Source organism: Aquila chrysaetos, chromosome 14 (assembly GCF_900496995.4).
Source record: "Aquila chrysaetos chrysaetos chromosome 14, bAquChr1.4, whole genome shotgun sequence".
In the NCBI taxonomy this organism is placed as follows: Eukaryota; Metazoa; Chordata; class Aves; order Accipitriformes; family Accipitridae; genus Aquila; species Aquila chrysaetos.
The window spans coordinates 33,058,005-33,070,630 of record NC_044017.1 but is presented as its reverse complement, the minus strand read 5'-3'; the positions used below and the strand labels follow the sequence as shown (position 1 = coordinate 33,070,630).

The window sequence follows — 12,626 nt, the reverse complement described above, 5'->3', positions numbered from 1 at the left end:
CCTTCATCAAAGCCTCTTAAAGAAACCATGCTGTGATGGTTTAAGAGGTAAGGTTATGTGAATAAAGGACTGATTAAAAGGCAGGAAACAGAAGGTAGAAATAAATAGCCAGTTCTGACAGTGGAAGGAGGTTAGCAGTGGAGTCATGCAGGGATTTGTACTCAAGCTTATATTGTTCAGCATGACTTAAACCTGGAAAAAAGGGGGGGCTTCGTGAGATGGGAGTTTGTTGAGGTTATTAAGCATCCAAGATAGTAAAGATGATGGACAACGAGGGAAGTTGCAGAAGAGTCTCACAATACACAGCAACTGGGCAATAAAAAGGCAGATGAAATTCAATGTAGCTAATTCTAAAATTAATTACATAAAAAAAATAAATATCTAATTTTACATACATGATAGTAGGCTCTGAATTGACTTTTACTGCTTGGGAATTGGACCTTGCGGCTATATAAAGATCTGTGAAAAGGGTAGCTCAGTGCTCAGCTGCCGTCAAAGCAGCAAGTCACATTAGTAGGAAAGGAACAGAGAATAAAATGGAAAACACCTTCCTTCAAGCCATTCTGTAAATCCACAGTGCATCTACATCTCCAAAACTGTGTGCGGTTATGGCCCCCCTAGCTCAAAAAGCACATAGCAGCATAGAAAAAAATACAGAAAGGTAACATGAATGAACAAAAGCATGGAATGGTTTTCCCGTGAAGAATAACTATCTAGATTAGGACTTCTCAGCTTGAAAGGAGAAAGCAGAACAGAGGGAGGTTTTATAGAAATCTATAAAACGACGAGTGGTCTGAAGATAGTAAAGAAGAAATGGTTATTGACTGTCTCTCCCTAGAGCAAACCTAGGGGGTATCAAATGGAGTTAGCAGGTGGCAGGTTTGGCAGATAACCCTTCCTGTACGACATGTAGTAGTTCCTCATGCAGCAGTGGAACTCCCTGCCACAAGACGCCGCAGATGATAAATGGGCTCAGAAAGCAATTGGACAAATTCAGGAGAGGAAAACCAGTTACAAAAATGCCATCTATGGCACCTCAGGCCTTCCTGAGCCACACAATCATTTGCATAGCCTTTCGATGTGTTCTTATGAAGGCAACTCAGGTGTCCAAGCTAGGCCACTGCGGTGCTTGCTACTTAGGCTTGAAACTGCAGGCCTCAAAAAGCTTCTGTACAGGATCACAAGAGCTCATCTCCTTGCTGATACCAGCCACTGAAAACACCAATGTGTTCCAATATTCTGATTTCTTCAATAGTTAATGCATCCATGGTTTTACTTTGCCCCAAAGCCCTTCCAAGATGGGACTGTCTTACCAAGACCAGGGTAGCTCCATTCTGCTGGGCAGATGGGATGGCCAGTGCCAGTGCTCAAGCTGCTGAACCTCAGAATCACTCCTGAAAGACCTCAGCACTCTCAGGATGTAAAACCAGATGATGAAAGGCGTGATGGGACAGTTGCATAATGAGCTGCCATGGCTGGATACAGGTTCTTTGGGAAAGGATGGCAGATGGTGGTAGGGTTTGTGCTCTAGGCAACCGAGTGGCATGAATGCATGCAGAGGATGAGACAGTCAAGAGCTCATGGGTCAGGAGAAGCTAACAAAAGGGATATTGCTGTGGGCATCTCCTATAACCCACTCAATCAAGAAGAGAAGACAGACAAAGCCTTCTCTGAACAACTGGAAACTGGCTCAGAACAGACTAGAAGAGTTCCTGTCTTCTGTCACTGGAAAAGCCTGCCATCTGGAAAAAAACCTCTGTCTTCACTCACAAGATCTTCACTCACAAGATGTGCCATCAGGCCTGCCATGTGTCTGTATCTAGTAGCAAAGTTCAGAGGAGAAAATTACTAATCACACTGCAAGACTGAGTCAGGGATGCAATAAGCTGGACATACATGAGTCCATGGGGCTGGATGGGCTACATCTGACAGTGCTAAAGGAAATGGCCAATGTCATTATGAAACTGCTCTCTATCAGTTTTGAAAGGTTGTGGTGATTGGTGAAGTTCCAGATGGCTGGAAGAAAGAAAGAAAATGTCATAACCCACGTCAAGAAGGGCAAGAAGGATGATCTGGGGAACTACAGGCTGATCAGTCTAACCTCAGTCCCCTGGAGGATTATCAAGAAATCCTCAAAGCCATTTCCACGTTTAAGATGATGGACAAGAAGGTGATTTGGAAAAGCCAGCATGTATTTACCAACAGTAAATCATGCCTGCCTAACCTGATTGCTGCCTTTGGTGAAATGACTTCCGTGGTGGATGTAATTTCCTTGACTTTAGCAAGGTTTTCAGCATAGTTTCCCACAGCATCCTTGTAGCCAAATCAAGGACTAGAGGGATGGACTACAACATGGGTGAATAACTGACTGGATTGTCAGGCTCAAAGGACACTGGATAACAGTTTAAAGTCTAATGGGTAGCCAGCTGCAAGTGGCATTCTTCTGAGGTCAATGCTGGGTCCAGTGCCGTTCAACATTTTCATCCGCGTCTTGCATAAGGGGATGAAATGCACCCTCAGCAAGTTTGCAGATGACCCCCAAGTGACTGATACACTGAAGGGCATGGTGACAATTCAGGGACCTTCACTGGCTGGAGGAAGGTGCCAACGAGAACCTCGTGAAGTTCAATAATGACAAATGCAAGTCCTGCACCTGGCATGGACTAACCTGGTATGACAGCACAAACTAAGCACTTACTGGCAAGGGAGCAGCTCTGCAGAAAAGGATCTAGGGGTCCCAGTGAATAGCAAGTTGAACATGATTAAGCAGTGCACCCTTGCAGTGAGGCGGCCAGCAGCATACTGGGTGGTATAAGCATCAGGTTGATGGAAATTATTCTTCCTGCCTACTGAGCACTCCTCAAACCACATCCAGTGGGCTGCATACAGTTTTGGGCTCCCCAGTACCAGAGAGAGAGTGACAAACTGGAGAGAGGTCAGATGGTCAGGGAGCTAGAGCATATGATGTGCAAGAAGAGGCTGCGGGAGCAACTGCAGTCTTCCGACATTTAAAGGGGGATTACAGAGAAGACAGAGCCAGAGTTCCTCAGAGGTAGACAGCAAAACAACAAGAGGGAAAGATCACAAGTTCGAACACGGGAAATTCTGACTGCAGATTAGGAAGTAATTTTTCACCGTGACAGTGGTTAAGCACTGGCACACATTGCCCAGAGACACTGTGAAATTGCCACCTTCAGATATTTTCAAACCTGAGCAGACAAGGTCCAGAACAACCTGTTTTAACTTCAAAGCTTTGAGGTTTGAGCAGCTTTGTGCCTGCTTTCAGCAGACGCTTTGGACTAGACAACCTCCAGGGGCTTCTTCCAACTCCTGATGTTTCTACGACTCTATAACTGCCATATAAATATATATAAAACCCACAATGTTAAACCATAAACCCATAAAAACTAAACAAAGCCAAACCTACATAGCTTTGCATACCCTAATGTTGACATGCAGACACGTCCCATAAGGGCAATGAAGAAATGTGTAATAAATAGATAACACCACACACTGATGGAAATAAGAGAAAAGGATATTACGAAGACCAACGCACATGAAACAAAGCAAGATGGGATTTAAGCATACAAGATTACCAATATGTGTCACAGCTCTTACTTTATCATTCAGCTTTACTGGAGCAAATGATTTACAACACTGCAGTGAGAATCAAAAGAACCGGTCTGCAGAGGCAAAGCTGAGTCCAACACAAAAATATTTTTGCTATGTTTATTTTGTAATTATCCCACCAACACGCACTGCCAAGAGCTGGAGAGCTTGTGTCACTGCAGTCATTTTGAAGCCTAGTTAAGATAGTCTGTGAGTCTGCAATACTTCATAAATGGTTAAGCACAACTGACTTTTCATCTCTATTTTATTTCACAGAAACAATGCATTCTGGGGTGAGAAGGAGAGAAAGTTCAGGGAAAACCTGCTGTTCTCAAATTACATTGTCCATAATTTAACCAAAACAATAAGTAAATGCCATGAAACTTGTGCATATTCAACTCTCTGAAGAGATCAGCCCCTTCTTAAATAATGGGAAGAGAATTAATGAAGCCTACCTTCAGTGAAACACTCTTCAAAAAATCTGTCTGTCTCTATTATAGACACAGAGTTTTCTGTACACTATCATCACCTCTGTTCTTCCTGACAGTAGGACACTCAGTTATTCCAAAATTTGTTTACAAGCACCACGAATGTAAACAATTAAACCTTTCATTTCTATTTAAGTATCAGTAAACAGAACCGAAAGACTTGGAGACAGAACCAGTGGAAACAGCATAAATTCAGAGCCCGTGGAAGCTCATTTGGCTTTCTTCCCATTAGGATTAACGTGGTAAAACCTGGAGCCGAGATGTTTGCAGAGCTGCTGGTTAATGCCAGGCATGAGCCTCACGATTGACACTGGAGCTATCCTGTACTTGTTTGCAGATCTCCAGGACCAGTGCTTCCCACTGCGCCAGGAGACGGCCCCCAGACCTGCTGAACTCCTTCTTGCAGAGGCGCACTCCAGGCAGAAAGATGTTTCAAAGCCTCCTATTCGTTAAAAGCCCCAATCAGCTTTTGTCAGGAGCCTGGATGTTGGCGTGATTCCAGGATCAAACACATCAGCTCAAACTAGGTTTTGATCTCATGTTCAGATCAAATGTTATCTATATTATTAAAATATTGTGAAAAGGCTTTTTTTTTTTTTCCTGTTCCAAATAATGAATACTAAAGTCTTTCACAGATTTGAACCAAATTTATCCTGTTGGTTGTCCTATCTGCAAGTGTCTAGTGTTGATAAAATGGCTGTCCCATAAATATACAATGCTATTCCATCATTTATTTTTGTACTACCATGAATATGACAGAAAATAATGAATCATAAGTTTAAACTTGCGGACCCTGACTGTCCTAGGCATCGCTGCTTGTATGGTGAATTGCAAGCTGATGGAAAAAAGCTGCTGGTCTGACCTCACAGTGTTTCACAAGGATTTTGACCAGGTACAAGCAATAACATGGAGCACAACTTTGGATAAATTGGGTCTTCTGTGTTCAGAGGGGCTTTGATCCAGAGGCCACGAAAGTCAGAGGAAAGACGACGTGGACTCTGAAGGAGTGTAGAGCAGGTAAACACATGCATGCCATGACAAATCTTCCATTGGTGCTATTTCTGGTCCCAGACATCTCTTAAGAGAACAGTTTACCCAAAACTGCAGTAAGCCCGAACAGTTTGGAGGGCAGAGGAGGCTGATACCCTCCTGTGCTCTTAGAGCTTGAATAGATTTTCCTATTTATACATTGTGTTTAGCACAAAAGACAAGGTCTGCCTCTGGTACGTGCTATGATAGCATCCGACAAAGAGGAGACTGGGACTTCAGCCTGATGCCTCTTTCCCTGTGTGCAGAAAATGACAGCAAAAGGAAGAAGCCTTGAGGAGAAGCATCCTGACTCTTGACTATCCCTCTGGCCTCTTCTGGATTGGGGGTGCAGGTTTAATGGGATCCCCCCTCCTCCCCGATAAAGCCGTACTCAATTTCCCCCAAGCTTTCTTCCAGAATTGTTTGTACAAACTGTGCATTTACTTAAATGGGCCAGGACAGCTGTTCCACTTTTTGTAACTATTATTTAGAGTATGTGTGTGCTTTTTTTGGTGTTTTTTTTTGTTTGGTTGGTTGAGTTTTTTGTTTGTTTTTGTTTTTTTTTTTCAAAGCAGCAATTCTTCTGAGTAAAACTACCTGGTAATATAGCAAACATTTTTCTCCACAAATGCATTTTTATTCCATCCACCACAATGCCATCATGGTAGGTCTTCAGCATCTGTACCTGTATATAGCTTACATACAGCATTACACATACACTTTTGAACATGGTCATTGTCTCACTGGCTAGACCAGAGCTGCAATCAGCACCACTTCTCTGCCCAAAATGTAACTTTTCAGAACATGCATGATGCAATCTGTATATACAACTTAAATCCTGGTGATGGTACTCAGCTGTCATATTAACAGCTTTTTGCTTATTTTTTTTTTTAAATACCAAGTTAATTGGAGCAAAACAGGTTATCAAGAATGTGTATTTTAAAAACATCACTTGAAAAGCCAGTAAAATTTGACTTGTTCTCCCTTTGGAGAGAGGTATTTGAGAAAAATTGTGTTTTACTCATAAAGAAGTATGCTTGCACGGGAAACATGGAGAATAAGTTTCTGCATTAATTATTTTTAACAGAAAAATAATAACCCCTTAAAAATAGGGAGCTGCCATATATTTGGGACTAGTGGTGTAGCAATATATAAAAACGCTGGGTTGTCTTCCTTGTTTTGTATTCCAAAAAGGTAAGCCCTGCATTGCCTGAGTTAGAAGTAGCAAACATTGTTCACTTGGGTTACCACTGTCTACGCAAGCGGTTCAGACAACAGCCCAGAAGGCTCCCGTCCAACTGGAAAGGATGGGCTTTTTGAGGGGATCGGTCGAAAATGTTCGGTAAGGTTTCCCTTTTGGCACTTTCTGCATCCGGGACTGTCAAAGTAAGAGACGTAGCAGAGCTTCCTCTTCCCTGGGGACGAGTGAAGCTCTTTCCTGCCTCAGCACTGCCAGCTCTCCGAGGTTAGAAGGATCTGTGTGTGTCCTCGCAGGAAACATCTTGCCTGACTCTCCTGGAGATGTGCTACTGGGACCTGCTGTGCTTCGAGCCGCCTTTGGAACTTGTGAAAGGGAAAGAAGACCCCTTTCTCCTCCCATCTTTCCTGATTTAAGGGAATTTCTCAAGAATGTTAAAGGAGTTTGGTGTCACAAATTACTCTTCATTTTCTGCCAAAGAAAACTGGATTCTTATTTGCCTCTTCTGGTATTTCCTTCACCACCAGTCCGAGGGTCAGTCATAGAGACCATCCACCTTGCACTGCCATGGACAAGCCTCTGTGCTGATCATCTCCTCCAATACAAAGGTACAGGGCACAAGCTCAGACTGCTTTACTGTACATAGTTTGGGGACACCCATCTCTGAGCGATCTGAGTACTTTCTTCAAATACTTAGCATGCTCTGCTGCATCACCTCTCCTCAGCGAGGAACCTTCTGCAAGCTCAAGGTGGGCCCACTGCTGTCATTCACAAGTAGAACACGTTTGCCCTGGAAGGTGTAAGATAGAGAAACCTCAGATGTAAAACTCTTCTTCGTTCGCTGGTGAAGCTGGGCAAACACTACCATGACCATCCAGAGAACAAGGAGCTGCTCTCAAGGACTGTTTGGGCTGCTTGGAGAGAGATGCTGACACAAATGAGCTGGAAGACCTTTCAGAAAGAGAAGGCAGTGAACCATCAACTGACTCAAAGGTATTGCACATGGCTGATACAGGCCTTCCACCGATGGCTGCCTCTTTAGCCTTGCTGACAGTCTGTTTCTGTGGGGGAAGAGAGGCTTCCAAGTCATTGCAAAATCCATTAAGGGCAGAGTATGCAGAGACCACGGACAGGTCTGAGAAGGAAAGCTTCATCCCTGTGTCTACATCAGTCTCCTGTGCCCCCTCCAAGTCGTCAATGTTAAGCCTGGGGCTGCATCTCCATGTTTTTAACCTGGTTGCAGGTGAGCCAGTATTTAAAAACTGAAATGGTTCACTGAAATGAAAAATCTCTGAGGCTGAGGAGCAGTTCACTGTGGGCAAGCAGAACAGAGACTTGCTTCGCTGAAATGACCACGAAATGCTGGAGGCACTGCTAGATCTGCGTGTGAAGTCTCCTCGATCACTGCGTCTCAAGTCCTGCTGGGAGAAACCAAGATAATGACCAAGGCCGTTTGCGTGATGTACCTTGTTTTGACCCATTTCTTTTGGTTGTTCAGGGACAGATCGGTGGCTCTGAGGAAGAACGGCTGGCAGAGTGGTGAAGCGGGAATCTGTTGACACAGATGGATATGGTTGCTTGTTCTGCTTTGCAGTCTTTCTACACCAACTGCGTGTTTGCTGCAGCCGGGAGAGGGAGAAAAGAAGATCATATTAATACAGAGTTGGCAGTCTTACAACCGTAAGTCTCCGTTGCTGAGTTGTTACTGCAAATAATTATGAAGCAGACTTCATTCAGTAAGCTTGCAGCAAATGTTTCACTTCAATAACAAAGAGAAAGCACCCTGCCAAAATCCCAAATATTTACATAAGAAGCCTTGAAGACAACAAGAATAAATGGTAGAGGAGCCCTGCCTTGCGGGCTGAATTACACTAGCTCGAAATTCTCACTTCCTATTGACTTGTTCAGATGCATTCATATTCTGTCTTCCAACATTACTGCCTTAGTGGACAGCTGAAGAAAAAAAATGAAGAAATGGGAGATGTATGTTACCATCATTATTATTTCTCATTTCTTCCTTACTGTGGTGTAAATGTCTTTACTTTTTCCTCCGAAACACCAAAAACCCTTCAGCAAGCAACCTCATACTCTGTCATCTCAATGGGAATTTACTACTTCTTTCAACTCTCTCACATTTTCTCTTTCACATCTGGTTAGCTGAGCAGTGCGCTCTAGAACCCACTTGCTCTACTAACTAGCTCCCAATGACTTCAAGCACAGCTTTAAACATCGAATTTGCCTGTAGACACCTCAACTGAAGACCTAACCTGATGGTTATGATCTGAGTCAGGACCTGAGTCTCACCCCTAGGGCAGGATTCAGTTGTCTACCTGCTGGATACTTGAGCGTTTGCACAGGGACAGCAGCTGTGACAAATGGGGAGCCAATGTCCTTCCCAAGAAGCAGCTGGGGGCCAGGTGGTCTTCCTATGGGATTAGACACTGATGTGTGGCTAGCTGAACTGAGGCCCTACTGTCCGAGCAACCATAAGGTTTTCCATCATCCCACTTATCTCGGTAAGGCCTTCAGAAGTTTGCATTTTAAAAATATAATTAATTTAATTCAAAATCTTCTTACTGGAATTTCTCACATAATGCAAAATGCTAAATTTCTGTCCCAAAAGGGACAGAAACTAATGGGAAAAAGTGCAGGATCATACCCTTGAGAATAAACAACAATTTCAGCTATGGGACTTATCAGCTGGAAACAACAGAGGAGAAAGAACTAGGTATCTTGTTCACTATGTGCTATTAAAGTGACAAGACTGTGACAAACATGATTCTAAGCAGTCTCAAGTGAGTTAAAAAAGTATTAATGTACTGTGGACAACACTGCTAAGGCCTCATCCAGAATGCTGCACATGGCTCTAATCATGCCTGTACAAAAAAGAAAAAACCCAAACTGGAAAAGATGCAGGCACAAGAAGAAAAAAAAAAAAAAAGATGAACTATCCATTAAAAAACCTGAATCACAAACTAATAAAAGGTTTCTAATCACAACAGAAGTAGAAGAGTCTTCTGAGGCAAGTAATGGATAAAGATGGAGCTTGATCATTTTACCAAAGAGATTATATGACATGACAGAAAGGGATGAGACCTGGCAACCAAGGAGGTCCTTTGCATCCCCTGCCTCTAAAAGAATTCCATACATTGCTGCTTCTGACATCTTGCTAGTGCACATCACATTGTCTTAGTGACCCAGATCTGTCATAACCATCTTCTGGTTTTTATTGCCAGGATTTTATAGGCAAAAAAGGATTTTCACATCTGCAAAAAATGTTTTGCTCATTTGTGATTGCCTAGCTAGAGGTGATTTATAGGACAGCCAAACCATAGGAGTTCACCTAGGTGTTGTAGATATATATATACACACACCAATGTATCTGTAATGAGGTATGTTAATTCATGACCTATTTCTGTATAATATAATATAAAAAAGCTGTTTTCCTTAATGTCATAAAGAATTAAATGAATTAATGGGGAAATTAACCACAGTAGTGTACCAGTTTCATTAACTGATAAGAAACAGAGTACAAAAGACTCAAATAAAATGAGTCAAATGGTCAACAAAACATTAACCAGAAATGACTTTAGACCTCTACACTCAGCATTATTTTATTTGTGCAATACATGAATTAATTTGTTTAAAAAATTACTCGGCAAGATAAAAGGCTTGTGTCCATGAAGAAATTACCAGCTGTTTCTTAACTGAAGACATTTCTGGATACCCCAGCAATAACAATATGACGTGCTGAAAGTACACAACCAAATCACCACATTCTTTTGATGGGTTTGTCAAAGAAAAGACTCCTCATTATATTTTGTTTGCATTAACCAAAGGTACTATTTTTTTTCTGTTCAGCAGCTCTGATGTCAGATACACTACATGGACTCAACCACCACGCTTGGCAAATCAACAGAAGCACCTCCAGAACACTTCTCCTACCTCTCAAAGTCATGGATTGCCTGACCATGGCTTGTTTTTATGCTATATTCTTGTGCTTTTGTAGACTTAGTTGATAACTGGCAGGTCAAGCAATCAAATAAACCAAGGATCCAAGCAAGTGCAGTCTTCTTGTAGGTGAAAAAGTAAGGAGGTCTTTGGGACCACTGGGAACGCTTGGTAACAACTCGGACAAAACCGCACTTGAAAACAGAAGGCTTTTGGGGACGGACCTGACACTTGCACTGGGGAGAGTTCTGCGGGCAGTACAAAAGCCTTGCCTTTACCTTGCACAGACCAGACATCTGTCTGTATGTATATGACAGAGCCCACAGACATCGCGGGTAGGATTTAGTTGTCTAGTTAATACAACCAATGGAGTCCGGAGAGCAATTCAGCCTTCCCTGAAGAAAATTCCTGTGGCTGGTTAGCTGAACTGTTTTCTAGGTCCTTGGGCTGTACTGAGTACATACCCATGGACTCCAGTAAGAACACAGACTGTAGCTCACACAAAAATACCTGCAGTTAGACATCAGTTTTACGTGTCTACAATCTGGAGCTCAACCAAATCCTGCAGAGATAACTCCTGTGTGTTCATTTTGCTTTGGGGTATAGAGGAGGTATCTTGCACACTGGTAAAAGTCTCATGTATTTAGATGATGGTAATAATTTGTTATTCTTATTTGTTGACGTAACTTTTGACACATGTTCCAAAGAAAAAGTAATTTAATTTGGTCTCTCAGGCCACCATTAGTGAGAGATACTGGGTCTGAGTCAGTCATCTAATTGGAGGCATCTACTGTACCCTGCCTGGCCTGCAAGCACACGCATGGGCCGCTCCATGTCAGGGATTTCAGTGCCTGGGAATGCTCCTGGGCACGTTTAATTTATTAATACAGGTAAAGTCTTAAGTATTTGGGGAATAAAGCACAGATACAAGAATGGCTGTTTGAGCTCCTTCTAATATTTAGAACCCTCCAGTTTAAATCAGCTCGTGTTAGCTTTGCACTGTAGGTATGCAACACAATGCCTACAGGTGCAACCAAATCACCAGTACTCAGGAGGATGCTTACCCGAGGCATCACCTACGAGGGTGTGGAGCAGAGGGCAACACCAGGGTAAATGGATGAGGTGAGATGAAACACTCCTGCTAGAAACCCTGGGGGCTCTCATGGAGGAACTTTCTAACCAAAATGCAGGTACAAAGTAGAGACTCAAAGGAAAGGGGAAATGCACTTCTAAGAGGGAGCACTTGGAAGGGGCAACCTGCCCTGTGCAGCCGAATAGCTGTAAGTACCTGCCTAACTGGAACATGCTTACACTAACAAGAAAAATCTACTTTAGGTAAGACATTAGTTTTAGGGTTTTGTTATTTTAAACTTTTTTTCCTAGCTCTTCTAATGTTCCTGTGGACAGGTAAGAGCATTTCATTTTATACAAGGTATTTGCTGTTATTCCTGCTACTGGGTCACAGCTCCTGGTCAAGCCCCGTTGGCCTGGCAGGAGGTTAACGGTGGATCAGTGAGGAGAAGGGGACAAGTACAGCCTGGCCTTAGGCTGGCTGCCTGCAGGGCAGGCCAAGAGACATCACTAACACAGCTTATATCTGAACAGCTCTGTTTATAGGAGGAATTGTTTACCTCAATCTTTTTTGTTTAAATGTGTTACGATTTACAAGACCTATTTTCCAGTGCTGCTCTCCATGATATGGGGAGAAAGGGGAAATAATAGGGGGAGATTTTTTTAATACTTTCATCTTAAAACAACATAACTGAAGACTTTCCTGACTGTGAGAATATCTGACTGTACAACTGTACTACAGGTGGAGTGTCAGAAGCTCCATCTCATGAAATACTAGTGAATAAAGATTACAGGCTAATTCTATATTGTAGAGAACTGGATTATGTGGACTAATAAGACTTTTCTATATCTACGTTCTGTAGCTTGTCAGAGATCACAGAGAGGATTCAATGGTTTAGCCAGGATTAAAACTCGGGCAAAATTAGCTCTTAGTCCTGTGCCAAGGCCATTGACCATACTCCCTCGTACCACCCTGGCATGGCATACGGAGAGCTGCATGCAGCCTGTGCATTTGTGTGCATGCAGCTTGTGCATTTGTGTGATCGCTCCTCTTTGTTTTAACCTTGCAGTGCCTGACAGTCCCACCAAGTTCAAACTGGATTTCCAGGTGTGACCGCTCACAGGAGAAACCATGACAAGCAAGCAGGAGATGCCGATCTTCCACTGCCCTTTGTGCTGTGGGATGCTGAAAACAGCAAGAACTATTTTTGTGCCTTGAGGACAGTGTGATGCACACGCAGCTACTCTTTTCAGCAGAACAGGCTTCTCTCGCCTCCTCA

General features: G+C 42.9%; 1 protein-coding gene across 2 annotated transcripts in view; it reads right to left on the bottom strand.

Annotated features, from left to right (window-relative positions):
- Nucleotides 1-3,715: 3,715 nt before the first annotated feature.
- FAM124A (family with sequence similarity 124 member A) overlaps nucleotides 3,716-12,626 on the bottom strand; it is a 55,113-nt gene continuing 46,202 nt past the window's right edge. For both annotated transcript variants that reach the window (XM_030036556.1, XM_030036555.1), the window contains exon 4: nucleotides 3,716-7,943. In XM_030036556.1, the coding sequence (XP_029892416.1) occupies nucleotides 7,140-7,943 (804 nt within the window). In that variant the 3' untranslated portion in view covers nucleotides 3,716-7,139. The remainder of the gene's footprint in view (nucleotides 7,944-12,626) is intronic.